At 41.9% G+C, this 19,172-nt stretch overlaps 1 protein-coding gene across 5 annotated transcripts in view; it reads left to right on the top strand.

Annotated features, from left to right (window-relative positions):
* Positions 1-19,172, top strand: part of RPS6KA2 (ribosomal protein S6 kinase A2) — a 463,478-nt gene that overhangs the window by 371,756 nt on the left and 72,550 nt on the right. For all 5 annotated transcript variants that reach the window (XM_050949056.1, XM_050949058.1, XM_050949059.1 and 2 more), the window contains 3 exons: positions 354-424; positions 1,625-1,713; positions 15,132-15,196. In XM_050949056.1, the coding sequence (XP_050805013.1) occupies positions 354-424; positions 1,625-1,713; positions 15,132-15,196 (225 nt within the window). The remainder of the gene's footprint in view (positions 1-353; positions 425-1,624; positions 1,714-15,131; positions 15,197-19,172) is intronic.

The following is a 19,172-nucleotide window of genomic DNA, read 5'->3' on the forward strand; positions in this document are numbered from 1 at the left end:
CATGCAATCCTGTGAGCACCAGATTTTTGTGCATCTCAACTAGTGCATGATTCTCCATGCTACTGATGGTAACAGTTCCTTAGGCAGCCCTTTGAATTGAAATATAGTCTTGGTCTCTGATGTCCTACACAGTAGAAATGGACTTACCGTAATAAATATCTTTTTGTATAGCTACAGTTTTTTAGAACTTTTTTAGCATAAATAGTACATTTTTATGAAATACTTATTGGTGTTTGAATTTAATGGAAAACAAGATAATGGAAAGTATTATAGTATGGTGCACTGTCAGATGGAATCTTACATAAATACCGTATGTGCTTATTTGATTTACCATTTTTATTTTTGTTCTACAGTTTGAGATGCTGACAGGATCATTACCATTCCAGGGAAAAGACAGAAAGGAGACAATGGCTCTCATTCTCAAGTAAGTAGTAGTGTCTGATGGTTTATCTACTAAGTACTTGTTAGCTCTGTTCCTTGGATAGGCCTTTGGTCCTAAGTACATTTAACTGCATAAAATATATAGAACAAGAGCAAATATACATAGAGGCTGAGATTTTCAAAGCTGCGCAGGGAGTTAGATGTGCAACTCCTACTAATGTCAGCGTTATTGTGTGCCTAAATCCCCTAGGTGATTCATCCAGAGTAAATAACCAGAAACTGTGTATTTCTGGTCTATGAGCATTTCATTTTGGGGAGGGAGCCTTGCAGAAAAAATGTATGCAGTCATATAATAAAAGACTGTATGATGATGCATATATAAAAGGGTGCAGAGCTAAAGTTGTACAGACAGCCTGCACATTGTCATTCCTGACTTTCAAGTCCTTTCCTTTGCAAACCTGACATCGATTTAATGCTCAGCATGCGCATAAATATTTGCAAGATTGAAACCATAGTCCCTGCCAAATTACTTATTTCTGCCGTCTACCACTGAAGCACCAGAGCTATTAAAAACCAATTACAATTTTTAATAATGCAAAATGTGTATTTTATTACCACTCTCTTCATTCTTGAAAATGTCTAGACCATTTTAGGTCAAACATTCCAAAAAGTTTGCTCTTGGATTGAGAACAAACCTGCCAAATGTAATCCAGAAAGGTAAAACTGAAAAAAGATAATAAATAGCTGAAAATGACCCCTTAGAATTCACAGAATGTCCCCACAGAATGTTCTCTGTGTATATCTATCTTCCTACTGTATTTTCCACTGCATGTATCCAATGAATTGGGGTTTAGCCCATGAAAGCTTATGCTCAAAAAAATATGTTAGTCTCTAAGGTGCCACAAGTACTCCTGTTCTTTTTGCGGATACAGACTAACACGGCTACCACTCTGAAGCCTTAGAATTAGTAACCCCTGAGTAACACCACTATAAGGTGGTGTTATGTGCTTCTGGTCAGGAGCTGCATCCAGTGACCTCAGTGGTAAAACTTCCTTTAACCTCGATGGGTGCAGGACTGGCCCCTCCAGGTGTGAGCTATCTAATCTGTCTAGGTATTATATCTTTGGTGACAAATGTGTATGGGTGTCTGCATGTCCCAATTAATTTCAGTTATAAAATGCAGGTGCGGATTTGAAATTGTTTGAAAAATATTTTTTTCTTTTCAAGTGTTCTGTTCTTTCAGAGCCAAGCTAGGAATGCCTCAGTTTTTGAGTATAGAAGCCCAAAGTTTGCTGAGAGCCCTCTTCAAAAGGAACCCATCCAACAGATTAGGTATGGATGCTCATTTGATTTCCGTACAATATGGTGGTGATAATTTCCCTCGATGCATTTTAACTGGTAGTTATCCTCTCCATTACATGTACATTTATATTCATATTTATTCTGCAGCAAAACACAAGCATTACTAGAGAGAGAAGCAAGGAAATCAAGCATAGCATTAGAATCCAAAGCATGAGATTAATTCATGATTTATTTCTTCAGTGAAGAGGGGAAGAAAATCACCAACCTTTATGAATTGCATAAGATAACTCCCGTGGATAGTAATACAGGGAAATGAGAACCCAGTCAGGTATTTTAATGAACTGTATATATTTCTGCTCCACATCTTGGAGAAGGGCGAAGGAGAGAAGAAAAATTCTTGCAAAGCCACTCTGATTAAATTTCTGTGCCATCTCATTTGATTTAGTGGGAGCATTTTGAACAAAGGTCCTGCCCCTTTTTAGCATCTTAAAATGAATTGTCTGCTTTATCACCAAGATTTTGTTTTACTCTTCTTTCATTATTGCATTCAGTTATGTTTGAATAAGCATAGAGGATGTTTCTGATTTATGTATGTAAAGCCAGCTCTCTCTATACTCAAGAGTTCCATTAGGAAACTCATGGTATTTTGGGTGTGGGGGGTTTACGTAGGAGACTTAGTGTGTCCATTCATGTTTTAGCAGGTGGTTCCTTTCAAAATTTGTTCCCTAGAGATTTTAGTGAAAAATAAGAGTAACCATAGCAAATTGAGGACATCAAAGTCATAGCATTATGTTGTTATTTTAAAATGTTGCCTCCGTCTGTACAAATATTGTAGTTTCCTTCCAGCTCTCTAGTCTCTTGTTCCAGGTGAATAAGAAAATGACTTGCTTTCTAAAATAGAGGTGTACAAGGAGGAAAAATGGTTACAACAAGATGTTTCCTCCTCTACTCTCCCAATTTCTCTGTTCTCTCCTGCCTCCTATTCTCTTACCAGCTTACACTTCCTATGTTTCATGTATCCATTTTTCTTCACTACTATCATCCTCTATTCATTCTCCTTTCCCCATCTTTAAAAGTCTTGAACACCACTGTTATTACCAAATTTCCACTATTAAGTGATACCTCAGTATACAATCAGGTACAGTTCTCAGATGTGAGACTTAGGGAAGGAAAAAAAGGACAACAAAGAGAAGTTTTGAAGATTGTGATCCTAAAATTCCACCTGACGATGTTGCTAAGAAAAGGTTGAATTGTTTTCCAAATACAGTAACATCTCACTTAACGTTGTTGTTAGGTTCCTGAAAAATGCGATTTTAAGTGAAACAATGTTAAGCGAATCCAATTTCCCTGAAAGAATTAATGTAAATGGGGGGGGGGGGTTAGGTTCCAGGGATTTTTTTTTTTTTTTGCCAGACAAAAGGCATTATATACATTTTAAACAATTTTAAACAAGCAATTTAATACAGGTATAAGTTTTAAACAATTTTAAAGAAACAATTTAATACTACAGTCATCGCTGCTGAGTATGAAGCTTGGTTGAGATGGTGGAGTCAGAGAGTGAAGGAGGATGGATTGTCCAGCTGCTGCTCTTGCTGTTCTTACAAGCACACTGACTTTGCGGGGGCAGGGGACTCAACCCTCAGCCCATCCACTCTACCCCTTCCCTCAAGTCCCCGCCCTTGACCCCCTTCTTCTCCCCCCCACCTCCTCCCCCTTTACTTCGCACATTGAATTCTCACGCCTCAACCCTCCCTTCTGTACACTGCAAACCAGCTGATTGCCACGGGGAGGGGGTAGGCACGCCGAGTCCTCGCTCCTCCCACCTCCCTCCTGCCTGGGGCAATCAGCTGGCTTGCGGTTTAGGAGGCAAGAGGGAGGGGGAGGAGCAAGGACTTGGCATGCAGACTCCCCGTCCCTCACCCCCTCCTCCTGCCCGGGGAAATCAGCTGGCTTGCGGTGTTTAGGAGGCAGGAGGGAGAAGCGAGGACTTGGTGCACAGGCTTCCCTTCCCCCGTCTGCTGCCTCCTGCTTGGGGCAATCAGCTGGTTTGCATTGTTCAAGAGGGAGCAGGAGCCTGGGCTCCCAGTCCTCGCTCCTCCCCCTTCCCTCTTGCCTCCTAAATGCAGCAAGCCAGCTGATTGCTGTGGGTGGAGGAGGGGAAAGGCACTGATCCGCAGGGTCTGCTGGTGGAAGGGGGGCTGTAGGGAGGCTGCCAGCTGTGGAGAAAGCAGGCAGCCAAACAACGTAAGAGTGGAGCATTGCACAACTTTAAATGAGCATGTTCCCTAATTTATCAGCAATGTACCAATGAAATAACATTAACCGGGACAACTTTAAGTGAGGAGTTACTGCATATGTGATTTTTTTTTCCATTTCTGAAATATTAATTTATTGACTCAATAAATATGCAGTATTAATTTTAACACCCGGAAGGCCATAAACCACTTAATAAAATGCAGAGTGTGCTTCCCAGAAGTGCAGAAAATAGTATTAGTCAAACCTTTGAACATATCCAGAGTTTAGGTTCAACACAAGGGGAAAGTAATATATTTATAGCTCTTTTACTGTAATTCTCCATCTGGATACTCTATTCAAGAACAAAAGCCATTTTACTCTAGAACAATTTCTCCTCTTTAGAAATAAGGGAAGTACAATTTTCCTGTATATATATATATATATATGTGTGTGTGTGTGTGTGTAATATACCATAAGGTATCCTTTCCACCTATCAGCCACATCATTTAGCTCTTCTGTATATGCTCTGTTGTATCAGTGGGAATATATTGCTCTAGAAATTGCAGGTGGCTGTAAAGAAAAAGCCTCATGGAAAAGAAGAGTAGTTGATCTTTGACTTCTGTAAGGTCTGTCACAGGAAAAGAAATAACTAATTGGTCCTCATTAAATATACAGTTGGCTGACATCAGCACCCAGGGGGTTTTGGCAGCTAATTAATTACTTTCCTTTTTGCAAGTAAGACACATCATAGTGTAAATACTGCGAAACTTTTGAAAAGCAGGATGCTGTTATCTCCGGTAACTCTTTACGCTGTTTAGATTTTTTTTGATTGGGAATAGGGGTACAAGAGCAAAGCTAAATTAAGCACGTAACTTATTCCAAGTTGTGTAAAAAGCAAGTGGTGCAGGAGAGATGTTTTGCCTCTGGCTTTCATACTTAGTTGTTCAATAGCTTGAGGTGGTGTCATGGAGGGATCTACTAGTACTATTTGATCCTACATGTAGCAGTCACAGCATTAACATTCTGACTGACAGTTGTTAGCAAGATGTTTGGCAGCCCAATTACATCACCATCTGGCTGGGCTATGGTTCTTGAAATTTCTAATAATAATCTTGTGTGGAAAATGGGAGCTTCCCTCTTGCGATCTGTGGCCTTTTGCTGCTGAGTGACCTTTTGCGCCCCATGTGCATGGGACTGGACATTTTAAAGTAGCAGTGTCTGTTGGGGCTGCACGTGTACCATGTGCCGCCTCCTCCTCCCTATGCAAAGGCATAAAGAGGGAAGCGACTGCAACCCTCCCTCAGGTCCCTCCTCTTATTTATTGCAGCGAGACAGAATCTGGCGAGTTTCTAACCCACTAGCTCTTAGTTTTGGCTAAACCTTCTTAATTTCTTCAGAAGTCTTTTAATTATCTTCATATTTGACTGTTGTGTTCATATCAACCCATCTTATCTGAGTATCAACAGCTAGATTCCCCCTGTACACACCTTCATGCCCAGCGCTTCTTAACTTGGCAGACCTAAACCTACCAGCGTCAAACCCTATCCATCCTGCTATGGACGAATCCCCTTAAAAGATGGACATAGGAGGTGCTTCTTCTGTGTAGGGGGACATGGGGCCAAACTCCATCTTCTGGAAGAATTCATGAGTCTCATCAGACCCTGAGATCCTGTGAGTGGACATCCCGCATCTCTGTTGAAGACTGGTGCAGAAAAAATTGTGCCAAGAAAAGTATCAGAGGGGTAGCCGTGTTAGTCTGGATCTGTAAAAGCAGCAAAGACTCCTGTGGCACCTTATAGACTAACAGACGTTTTGGAGCACGAGCTTTCGTGGGTGAATACCCACTTCGTCAGATGCATCTGACGAAGTGGGTATTCACCCACGAAAGCTCGTGCTCCAAAACGTCTGTTAGTCTATAAGGTGCCACAGGAGTCTTTGCTGCTTGTGCCAAGAAAGAAACTTGTGCTGGCACTGGTAGCGGCATTGCGATCTCTGGTCCCATTCTCTGCCCCTCCCCAACAGACACTTATCACAAATGCTTCAGTGGGCTGGAGCACCCAGATGAACCACTACAGATGCAAGGGCATGCTGTCAGGATGACCTGAGATTACAGATGAATGGCCAGGAGCTGGGAGACATCAGACTGGTCTTCATAGCATTCCTACCTGTTCTGTGGAACTCCGCAGTGCAAATCCTGCAACACAACATGTTGGTGATGCACGATGTAAACAAACAAGGAGGTGCCTGATCATCTCCTCTTCTGCCAAGAAACTGTCAGGCTGTTGAAGTGGTGACATCAACACAGGATAATCCCACTGGGTCTAAACCTCCTAGGGCTCGGTGAAGGCCTGGCAGACTTCTTAAGCAGTCACCCAGTGACCAACCACAAGGTGTCGCTGAAGGAGTTTATCATAGACCTCATATTCTACCTCAGCAGGACCCCCATAATAGATTTATTCACCACAGGGGACAATGTCAGATGCATGACTTTCTGTTCCAGAAAAGGCATGAGCCTGGGATTATTGCCAGATGCTTTTCTTTTGCAGTGATCTGGAGGATTCATATATGCCCAGACAACAATTCTCCAGGATAATGTCCAAGATCAAGGGACAAGGCTACAGACAGCTTGGTAGACCCTTATTGGCCAAGACAGTTTTGGCTGTCACATCTGCTACAGATGGCCCTGTGCCATCCCATTCACCTCCTGGCCTGCCTGGACATATCACAGAATCAAAGTTAGCAGCCAGACCCACAGCTGTTACACTCGATGGCTCAGATGTTGGCTGTTTGAACAATACCGAGAGCGACTGCTCCCTACAGGTTCAAAAGATTCTCATACAATGCAGAAAATCCTCCACCAGGAAGACTTATGCCTTGAAGTGGAAAAGATTTTCTGTATGGGCAGCCCAGCATGGTTTGGACCCAGTTCAGGCAGCAACACTGAAGATCCTAGACTATGCTTTTCCTGAAACAGGCAAACTGTCATTTAATTCTCTCAAAGTTCCCTTGCTGGCATTATCAGTGTGTCACACTCCAGCACAGTCACACTCAAACATATTGAAATTCTTTAAGCGCCTTCTTCATAATAGCCCTCCATTTAAGGACCTGACTCCCTCATGAGACCTCATTGTTATTCTTCTGAAGCATATGGACCCTCCTGTTGAACCAGTGACAGAATATGCTGTGCACCCCTTATCATCAAGAGGATCTTTGTAGTGGCTATCACCTCATCTTAGAGAGTCAGTGAACACTAGACTCTCGTAGCTGGACTGCAGTCTTTCATATGGACAAAGCGGTACTCAGACTACACCTCAATTTCACCCCAACATGGTCTAGACTATCACCAAAAATCAATTATCTTGCTATTCTTCTTCCCAAAGCCACACTCACCAATGGTAGAGAAGAAACAGCACACTTTAGACATATCCACAGCTCCGCTGTATTACCATAATGGGACCAAGATGAAGTTTTGTCTGACTCGTTGCCACTTTGTGGTCATTTCTGGTTTGTCCAAAGGCCAAGCCATCTCACCACAATGAATTTCCAAGTGGATCATGTAATGCATTTCCACCAGTTATCCGTTGTCTGGAGAGCCTTTCCATTTGAATAGCCAGGCACATTCCACCAGAGCACAAGCTGCATCTGTCCCCTGCTTCAGAAACTTTCCGATCTTATGCTCTTGATATGGCAGCCAGAGCAGCCACCAAGTTCAAGGGAACAGTTCTCCAATCACTGATGCAGCTGAAACTCTTCATTCCCACCATCCTGAGGGGAAGTGATTGCTAATCACCTGCAGCAGGATCCACACTGACACATACTCAAAGAAGAAAGAACAATCACTCTACAGAAACTGTGGTTCTTCGAGATATTGTAATCACAAACACCCCTCAATCCTCACTTTCGGAGTCCTCAACTAACACAGGCTTCGAATGGCATGAGAACTAAGAGATTGGGACCACTCTCTCCTTTATGTCCTCACACAAGAGCATGAGAAGGCACAGGGGTGCATGCACAGGCCAAACAGACACTGCTATTCAATAATTTCCAATCTCTCACACACAAGGCTCATGTAGCCCTACAGAGGAAGTCACACTGACCACAAGATCTCAGATAACCACTAGGGTAAGTAACTGCTCTTTCTATTGGATTACAAAGATGAAGCGAATAAAATCAATATTGTTCTGATTTTTGTAACCGAAATGTTGCTTAACTACTGAGGTGATATTTGTTGAAGCAAATTTATTGGCTATTACTGGTCCTAATCCAACATCTATTGAAATCAGTGGGAACTTTCCAATGGCAGTTGAATCAGACCCTTTTTTAACAATTAAATCAATTAAAAATTATATTCATTAGCTATGTTAAAAAGAAAGTTAAGGTTGCAAAGTCAAGCACTCAGAAGTTAGGACAGGCCAGAATTAGCATTGCCAATCCAATCTCAATTTGTCTCCCTTGGCTTTAATGAGACACAGGCTCCAAAGCACCTAAAACTCCTTTTTAAAATGGGACTTACACTCCTAAGTCACTTAGGCACTCTTGAAAATTTTACTCACAATCTTTAATTATATGATCACATACTATTTTTTCCACAGGAGCCTGACCTCATTCATTGCATGAGATGGTCAATGCTCACTGTGGGGGTAGTCATTCAATATTCTTTTTATGCTTAACCACACACCATTCAAACCCTGCACTGAATACAGAATTATTAATTTCCTCATGGGCATTTCCCTGGTGTTCTCATCGTAATGTCTGAGTGCACTTCACAAACAACTTGTGAATAATCTTTACAGCACTTCTTTTAGGTGAGAGGTGGCATTAGACCCAATTTTATAGTTGAGAAACTGAGGCACAGAGAGATTAAAGTCAAAAGTGTTGACTGATTTTCAGTGCCCAATTTAACACACTGAAGACCTGATTTTTTGTTCAGAAAACTTAGCATTTTTATGGCATTTTATATGTTCAAAGCACAGCTCCCATTGACTTCAGTTGCAACTGTGAACTATCAGCACTTCTGCAAATCTGGCCAAAGTGTCTCAAGTTGGGCAACCATAATGTAAGAAACACACAGGTAGTGATCACCTGTGAGAAATTTGGGTTTAAGTGACTTGCCCAGCATCACATAAGCATTCTTCGGCACAGTCAGGGATAGACTCCAGTTCTTCTAAGCACATTTGTTGGTCCTGATACTCTTCTGATGCTGGGTTTATATTAGTGTAACTCTGGTTTTTTTTTCTGTGGAGTTTCTACTTAGCTATACTGGTGTCAGTGAAATCAGAAGCAGACCTGCCATATATGTTTAGTAGACAATCTGGACTGTCCTTGAACTTGGATAATGATTGAAAATTCCTAATAAGAAATCCATGGAACAAGGTTTGTCGCTGGCCAAGTTTTTGTATTTACTGATTTCGGGCAGCAATCTATTCTGTGTTCAGAATACCAGGGGGGAACAAATCAAAACTGTAAACACACCTATTGGGTCAGCTTTCCCATATATATGGCTGACAGCTCTGTATGTAATATGCAAGAAATATTTGTTTTTAATACTTAGTCATTAGCCAATGTTAATTAGGCTGTAGGATGCAGTTCTTGATCAGAGCACTTTGGCAAACACTAATAATGTCTTGTGTGCATCGAAAGCAGATGTCACATTTTACAAAAGCTTGAGTTGACAAGACCTTTTACAAAACTGCATGTTAGGAAGTACAAGTACTGCAAATAAAAGGCTTAGTGCCCTGAGGTGCTGAGCACCCACAGCAAGGTACTCAGTGTTCTCAGTTCCCACTAATGTCAGTAGGAACTGAGATGCTCAACACATCTGGAGATGCTCAGCATCTCACAGGAAATGGCTCCAAAATTACAATGCAGACTCTTCATCTCCAGGTGTAACTTTCCCTCATGGGAGAATGAAAGATGCTATTAATAAAAACAAATCAACCAATCACCTGGCGCACTCAGTCAAATCTGATAGTTGTTTAATTATTACTGAACACCTGCTGATTTTCCTCAAGCCAGTAAACTAAATGTGCTGAAAGAATAAACAAGATATTAAATGAGGACATAAAGCAAAGTAATGAAAGAATTGGACATGTGCTGCCAAACCCCATGGAGTTTTGCTAAATAATCAATAGTATACGTAAGAAACATAAGAAAGTTGTTAGTGAACAAAAAGTATCTATGATATTGGTATATTTGATGCCAATACAAATGAGAACCAGTTTTGAGGTACTCCAAATCAGCTGACTCTTTGTATACATTTGAGCCTTAACTATGTGCACCAGAGTTTCCCCATCTGTAAACTGGAGTTAATAAAACTTTACTTTCACGAGATGGCTACAAATGCATATCTGTAAGTGCTGGGTAGCAGTAATACCATTGCCCCCATGTCAGGAAGCCCTTTGGACTCCTAGTCCTACCTAGTTTTATTCTGTTCTCTCTGTTCTATAAGGCTCTTAGATCACACTCCTCATTGTAGTATCTGAGTGCCTTCCAGTCAGGGCTGGCTTTAGGCCAATTCCTCCAATGCCTTGGAATCGGGCCCCACACCTTAGTGCCTTTTTAATGTTTTAACTTTTTTTACTCATCTGGTGGCGGTCCGGGTCTTCGGCAGCACTTTGGCGGCGGGGGGTCCACAGAAGACCCAGAGTGAGGGAAGGACCCCCCTGCCACCAAAGTGCCACCAAAGACCCAGACCGTCATCGGGTATTCGAATCAAAACAATTATCTTTGTGAGTTCATGGAGAATGAGTGAGGTCCAACAAGACTGGTGAGGGGCAAACAGAGTTCCTATCTTTAAAAAAGGGAACAAAGAGGACCTGGGAAATTATAGAGCAGTCAGCCTAACTTCAATACCTGGGAAGATACTGGAACATATTGAACAATGACTTTGTAAGCACTTAGAGGATAATAGGGTGATAAGTAATAACCAACATGGATTTGTCAAGAACAAATGCCAAACCAACCTAATTTCCCTCTTTGACAAGGTTACAGGCCTAGTGGATAGGAGGGAAACTATGAAGAGAATATATCTTGATTTTTAGTACAGCTTTGGACACAGTCCCACGTGACAGTCTCATAACCAAATTAGGGAAATGTGGCCTACATAAAATTACGATAAAGTGGATGCACAGCTGGTTGAAAAAACATGCTCAACAAGTAGTCATTGATGGTTTGCTGTCAAACTGGGATTTCATATCTAGTGGGATCCCACAGGGTTCAGTCCTTGGTCCAGTACTGTTTAGTATTTTCATTAATGACTTGGATAATGGTGTGGAGAGTATGCCTACAGCATTTGAGGTGATACAAAGCTTGGGAGCTTGGGAGCACTTTGGAGGACAGAATTCAAAACGACCTTGACAAATTAGAGAATCGGTCTGAAACCAGCAAGATGAAATTCAATAAAGACATGTGCGAAATACTATATTTAGGAAAATCAAATGAACTACAAAATGGGGAATAACTGACCAGGCTGTAGTAATGTTGAAAAGGAGCTGGGGGTTATAGTTGATCACAAATGTAATGAGAGACAAGGGAGTGATGCTGCTGTGAAAAAGGCTATTATTCTGGGGTGTATTAACAGGATTGTTGTATGTAAGACAAGGGAGATAATTGTTGTACTCAGCACTGGTGAGGCCTCAGCGGCAGTACTGTGCCCAGTTTTGGGTGCCACACTTCAAGCTGTGGACAAAATGGAGAAAGTCCAGAGCAGAGCAACAAAAATGATAAAATGTTTTGAAAATCTGACCTATAAAGAAAAGCTGCAAAAGCTAGGCATGTTTATAAGAAAAGAAGATTTGGGGAGGGATCTGATAAGTGTTCAGATATGTTAAAGGCTGTTATAAAAAAGATGGTGATCAATTATTCTTCATTTCCATGGAAGGTAGAAAAAGAAGTAATGGGCTTAATCTGCAACAAAGGAGATTTAGGTTACATATTGGGAAAAGCTTTCTAACTATAAGGATAATTAAGTGCTGGAATAGGTTACCAAGGAAGGCTGTGGAATCCCCTTCTGTGACACAACTGATTCAGGATTTATATACAGTTTGCTGGTTGAATGAGGTTCACACTTCCAGCAATGGTAAAATAGTTTCAAATGATTCTCGAGTAAAGAGGCTGGGACCTGTTAAAAAAGGGCTATAGTTTTATTGTTTTCTGTTGTTTGTGTTGAGTAAGGGACATAGAACAAAGGAAGGTGTAAAGAGGAGTAAGCCGTAGAGAAGGCAGGAAGAGCAAAGAAACAGATGCTGAACTCACCAAGAAGCAGTTAGAAGAGCTGTGTGCAGTGAGCTCTGTCAGCAGCTGATCAGAAAAAATCGGAGCCGGTAGCCATGCCACACTCATATGCCATGAAGCAAGACGGGGCACTGCTCCAGACTGGGGAAGCGGTCCCTTTTTCTTCTACAGGGCATGCAAGAGATCAAGCAGATGGTTCCACAGATGATCCAGCAGAGGCAGCAGCAGTGGCAAAAGTATTAGAGCTGTGGAGGCTGGAGTGCAGAAGGCTGCTAGTGGAGGAGAGACAGAGTTGGGGGCCAGGTGTCAGAGTAAGGAGACAGAGCTGGAGCAACAGAAGCTTGCTGACCAGGACAATTGCAAGCGGCTCTAACAGAAGAGGAGTGGCAAGTTATGCCCATGGGACCAAGGAGAAGGACATAATGGGGTGTGCCTGATAGAAGCTAGCAGATGTGGATGTGATGAATCCCATTACCCGTCCTGTAGCCTGAGTCATTATGAACACTAAAGGTTATTCCAGGAGTCTGGCTGTGGGAATGCAGGGAAGTGTGTGTTCTTGGTGTGGTGTTTTCTGTAATTAGGTAACAGGATTGAGGCCAAGGGCTCAGGTACAAGTGTACTATAGCCAGACACAGTGGTCGAGGGAGTAAACCCTCACTGGGGAAACTGAGTCAGTGTTTGGTAGGTCTGGAGCAAAGCTGAAAGGGACTAGGGTCCAGGATCTGCTAGGAGTGATGGGATCCTGGCGCAACTAGGTCAATAGCTGTGGGCCTGTACTTGCTGAGAGGAGTCAGCCTCTGGGAAAGCGGTGGGCCAGCACTCTGCTGGGAGCAGGGCTGACTCAGGATGGAAAGAGTTTCACACCTTGGGTTGACAGAGCTCTCTACTGGCCTGGGTGACCCAGATGGGTGTGAAGCAAGCACTGAGGTAGTATGGATATTAAGAAGGGTAAAAGATGGCCCTTAGTTTATGGACTCAGGAGAACCTTGAACGATGCCTGTAGCTAGTAGCTAATCCGACTGGTGGTTTACTATTGTGTGTCAGCAACTCTTGTCAGGCCTGACATACTCACTACATCTAACACACTGTAGTCATGGTATATGCCCCAAAAGGTGTCACGTGAGAGATCACTGGAAAACTTCACACTTCTAGCAATGGTAAAATAGTTTCAAGAGATTCTCGAGTAAAGAGACTGGGAAATGTTAAAGAAGGGCTATAGTTTTATTGTTTTCTGTTTCTTTGTTTCATGTAAGGGACATAGAGCGAAGAAAGGTGTAAAGAGAAATAAGCAGTAGAGAAGATCATTAGTATTCTTACATATGTAGGTTGGGGTTATGTACAAAGAGTGATGGATATGTGCTGGAAATATGTTTGTCTCCATAAGCCCAATCTGTTGTAGAGAAAGGAGTATGTGTTTGTCTGACCAGCCTGGTCATCAGGCCTAGACAATGAAGGTGCATTTACATAAAATATAAACAAAGCTATCAACCTGGAGAGTGGGGTCGGTAGCTTCTTGTGAGGATCTGAACCTCAAATGATAAGTATCAACTAATTGTATACAATATTACTGTATTAAGTGTATTGAGTAACATCTTTTGTGAAAGTCAGTGACATGCTGGTGATTAATATCATTGTGAAATGTACATATTAACACTATATGAGGAATGATGAATATTCAGTGATATTATGCTTTACCTAGGAAAACAAGGGACTCCAGCAGCTTGTATGTTTGTGGAAGGTCCTGACTGAGAGAAACTCAGCCATGGCTGGAAAAAAGAAAAATCAGTAAGAAATCTATATTGAACAAAGAGAGTAGCTGGCAAGTTAGATCTTAGCCATTAGAAAGCGTATTTTTACTTATATTTTCTTGTAACCATTTTTGTTCTTATCCCTTGCACGTAAATTCACTTAAAACCAATTTTTTGTTAATAAACTTCTCTCTTTGAAACTAAACCCACCCAGTGCTGTGTTTGAATTGAAGTGATTGTTAGCTCCAGTTAAAGTAAAAAGCTGTGCTTTTGTCACTTCAGAGGAATGATAAACCTTATTACTTCTCTGAGTGTTCCAGGAGAGGGCTGGACACTCCAGGACAGGGGAAAATTCAGGACTGGGAGTGTGTTGGGGTCACTCTGCAAGTAATAACTAAGGCTGATGGAGACCGGTGTCTGGCTGTTGTGTTGTAGGAAGGCTGCTAGGGTCAGAGTGCTGAATCAGGGCTGCACAGCACACACTTTCAGGGTTTCTGAACTGTGAGCCACAGCAGCTGAGCATTTAAGGCAGGTACCCAGGGTTACAGGGCAGGCAGTGACACAATCTCTCATTGCTCTGGATTGAACCCCAAAGTATTACACCATCATTGGCAGTTTTTAAGAACAGGTTGGAGAAAACACCTGTTAGGGATGGTCTAGACCACCGGTTTTCAAGCTTTCTGAGCTGAAAGCCTCCCTTTGAGTTACAAGTTTTGGTGGCACCTCCCCAGTCCAGACAAAAATAGAGAGAAAAGGAGGGTCAAGGGGTGGAAGTGGTGCTCCCTCCCTGAACACCATTGCATAGGGCTGCTCCCCCCCCCAAACATTCCTCTGTGCCCTTCTAGGGGGACATGCCCCCCAGTTTGAAAACCTCTGGTGTAGGCATACTTGTTCCTACCTCAGTGTGGGAGGATGGATTAGATGACCTCTTGAGGTCTCTTCCAGCTCTACATTTCTATGATTCTATTTCCTTATCTAATATGGAGCATGAAAGACTGGCCAGGCGGACCTGACACAAGCCTACAATCAAAACTCACATGTTCAAGGGTTTTTCTTTCCTGGCTGTGATGTTTGCATTAACAAAATGTCCTTGTATATATTTGTGATGGCTTAAACAATTTCTAATTTTTTTCAAGGGGAAGGGAGGGATATTTTGGTGATGGTTTTAAAGAATACAGCATGTTCCTCCTGGCTTGGCTTTATTTTGACTCTTTCTTATTGTTGTCTTGGCAGGTGCTGGCCTCGATGGAGTTGAAGAAATTAAACGGCACCTGTTCTTTGTGACTGTAGACTGGAATGTAAGTAGAGCAATATTGTTGCTAATTGTAGTCTGGGATTAGGTAGGTTTAGCAAAGGCCAGCTGGAAACTGAGTCTGTCATGTGAAAACAAAACAAAACAAAAAAGCTTACTGGAGTGAGATCAACCATAGAGGGCCTGTGAATTAAAGCCTTTTGATTCGCATCCACGTTTCTGCTTTTACACTACAGAAAATAAAGGTCCATTCAGCATCCTCAGCTTTTTCAAACTTTTTGTTTCTGTTTTACCTAATCAGATGGCTCGTTATGATGTAATTTGAATCACTTTCCAGAGGTTCAAAGAATAATTACCACATTACACTCTGAAGAACTTAATGTACTGATTCCAGGAGCTGGATTAGAATGTAATGGAGCAGCTCTAAATGAAGGCTTTCCTGTGACATTTCATAATGAATGCAAAACAAAGCTTAAGGCTTTGGTTTGGAAAAAGACACAACAGGGGAAAGCTGTCTGCTCCTCTGGATTCTTCCACTGTTATGCTCTTCTTTTCTCTATAAAAGCATTAGGCCCCTGTGTCTGAGCCTGACTGAGTTGTACTATACCTTTCAGGCTTTATGCTACCTTTGTGCTCTCCAAAGCCAGGATTTGCCAGCAGCCAATTTGCCCCCAGAGTAATTTAGAGCAGTCTCACAACTGCTCTATCTTTTGGCCCCCAGCAAAGGGAACACTGCAGCAGATCAGAGCACAATGGTCATGTCCCTACCCCTCCAGCGCACCTCCTATTCCAATGGGGCTGGCAGAGTGTTTTCCAGAACTGTTGTTAGCTGTACATCAGCTTGGGATGCCCTATGCTGTCGGAATCATAAATCACCCAGTTAAAGTAGCTTTGTGGCTTCTTTGCACCACAGGGATGGCACAAAGTGGCAATAACATGAACTGGGATCAGTCCCTTACTTACTGGGTGCTTTAGACAAGCATAAAGTAGACAGATTTTAAAGACCAATTATTCTAATAATAGAATATACAGTTTAATAATTCAGAGCTGACAAGAGCAACTCTTTTTACAGATGCTAGTTGTTTTTATTTAGGTGACTGACTAGTTTAGCTTCAGCACTTGAAATGAGAACAGCAAACATGTTAATAAATATAACAGTCCAGATAAGAAGTGTTTGAATGATACATGGGATTGTAACCAATCATTTGCCTTTTTGCAGTCCATTTCATCTCACAATGAAATTAACAGCAGAGCTCAGCTAAGCATTTGATTCAGACTTTACAGAGATTCAAAATAAGCCTTGGCACAAGTTTCAATTTATGAACCAGCACTAGCGTTAATACAAATTTTGTCCAAAACTACAAAGTTTGAGTTAGAACTGGATGCACAAACTCTCTTTTGCTCTCTCTGAGTATCTGCCAGTATTCTGAGGCTTCTGCCTGCTAAAGCCTTTAAAACTCTCTAATCTAATTTTATCTGATGTAATTGGTTCCACAGAAATACTGTAAATCACCCTAATATTAGAATTATATTCAGTGGGGTATGTCACATGGCCACTACTCCCACTTCTGGTTTTGGTGAACTTGTGTGAATGCACCTAAACCAATCAAATCCATACCCTTGTGTATGGCTTCACAAAGGAGCTAATACCTAGGGACAACTGTGCATCTGAACCCAATTCATTTTCAAACTACAGGCACTGAGCACCCATGAAAGATCATTTTAATATTGTAAAAATTCACACACCTGCTTTGAAGTGAACTTTGAAGAGCTGGCTCAGCTCTTGTTAGTACCTCAGGAGCCAGTAAAATGAAAGAAAAGTAGAGTTTTAGGTTTTCATCCGTTGCCAAGCTGACTTGCATCCCATTTTCTTAAGCACAAGTTTCATGGATTCTCTTTTCCTTTCCTATGTAGCACTTTCCATTTCAAAGTACTTTTCTAACATTAAGAATTAGGTTGTGTCTGGCCTTGCGACAGAGAGTTCATGAAAGGCCATTCCTTACTGTATACAGGTTTCTGCGTTTACACTAAAGAAAAATAAGTATGATTTGAGCCAGCATGAGCCTTGAGATGAAACTGGGCCTTTATGTTTTATTATAATGATACAGCTAGCTGTTAGCAAGCCCTTCATGGATGGAAACAGAGAGGGCTTGGGGAACAGGAATGGATCTTGCACAGATGTTCCGTATTGCTCACTATTCTTTTGCAGCAAAAGTCCCTGATACATTCATTTTGTTCTTCAACCAAATATATGGTACTCTTTGCTTCAGCTGGCGGGCAGTCAGCAAACATCAACAATGAGAACCAAAGACTTCAATACTGATATATTTTACTGAAAGAATATTTAAAGTCCTCAGTGGGGAAAGGGACAAGGTGTCTCAGAAATTGCCTATCCCCTTTAACCCACTATGGCAGCTGTGTTTGACACGGACACTTCAGCTGACAGTCCAGAAACATTCAGGGACCATAGGGAAAGCATTTTCCATCAAAAGCCCTCAGGACGAAACATGCTTATCACCAAAGACCAGAATGAATCTGAGTCTTCTGAGGCTGAGCACAAGACTGATTTTTTTGAAGCAGGCTTTTCCCCAGTACTGAAGAAGTATGGTGACCGGGCAAGCAACCACCACACTTAATCCCATTTGAAAAAGAGGCTCAAAATAGAAAGGAGAACTAGATCCTTCTCTCAGCTATATATATGGTGCCCAGATACCATGGTGATGGGTGCTTTAGAAGTGCAGATAGACAAATTAATAGTTTAGATCTTCATTTCACAATACTGTCTACTGAAGTCACTCACTTGGCTTTTGTTAGCAGTGGTTATTTACTCAAGGACTAGAACACATTTCTTCACATTGGAGTAGTTGTGGCATGGTGTACTGGCATAAACCACCCCAATTCCATGTGAGGAAGCATCACATACTAACTTGTTGGGAAAGGGTGGGTTATCATAGAATATCAGGGTTGGAAGGGACCTCAGGAGGTCATCTAGTCCAACCACCTGCTCAAAGCAGGATCAATCCCCAGACAGATTTTTACCCCAGTTCCCTAAATGGCCCCCTCCAGGATTGAACTCACAGCCTTAGGTTTAGCAGGCCACTGCTCAAACCACTGAGCTATCCCTCCACTATCTGAGGTGACCTGTTGTTTGCTTCTAGAAAAGCTTTTTGACACTCACATGACAAAACCTGCTTTTGACCAGACAGCAGTAAACAATTCAGCAGATGCAATAAGAGTTGCTATGTTTGGTATAAATCGGCTATAGTAGTTGATGAATCCCAGAAATGATCTAAACTGTGACACATCCTTTGGCCGGGGAGTGTCCAGGACTGTTCCTTCTCCTGAGATTTGTGTAGGGCTTGTACATCAATAACATGCCCACAGTAACCTATCATGTCCTTGAAAAATTAACGTATTATGCAATTAGCTCATAACCTATATTCTTCCAGATATTTTAATACCCTTTTCAGGGTTTCCAGATGTTCTTCATCACTTCCACCAATCACAATAATGTCATCCAGATAACATTGTGTCCTCAAAATACCTTGCAAAACTTGGTCCATTGCACATTGCCATATAGTAGGAGCTGAAGCAATATCAAACACTAGTCTGTTGAACTGGTACTGACCCATTTGAGTGTTGATTGTGAGGTATGCCTTAGACTCTCCCTCAACTTCCATCCATAGGTAGGCCTGTGACAAATCAATTTTGCTAAATCGTTGTCCCCCTGCCAGTGGTGCAAAAATATCTTCAATTCAAGGCAGGGGGGATTTTTCAACCGTCAGTCCGGGGTTTAAGATGACCTTAAAAGCTCCACTCACTCTTACTGCACCACATATTTTTACAATTGGAACAGTAGCAGTTTCCCACTCAATCCTGGCCAGTTTTGAAAGAATGCCCTCGCTTTCCAGATGTTCCATTTAAGCATCTAACTTTGAGAAGATACCGTAAGGGACAAGTCAAGCTCTGTGAAACGTGGGCTGAGCCTTCTCATCTAGGATTGTTATAGCCTTCATGTGTTT

This window comes from Gopherus flavomarginatus, chromosome 4 (assembly GCF_025201925.1).
Source record: "Gopherus flavomarginatus isolate rGopFla2 chromosome 4, rGopFla2.mat.asm, whole genome shotgun sequence".
Lineage (NCBI taxonomy): Eukaryota > Metazoa > Chordata > Testudines > Testudinidae > Gopherus > Gopherus flavomarginatus.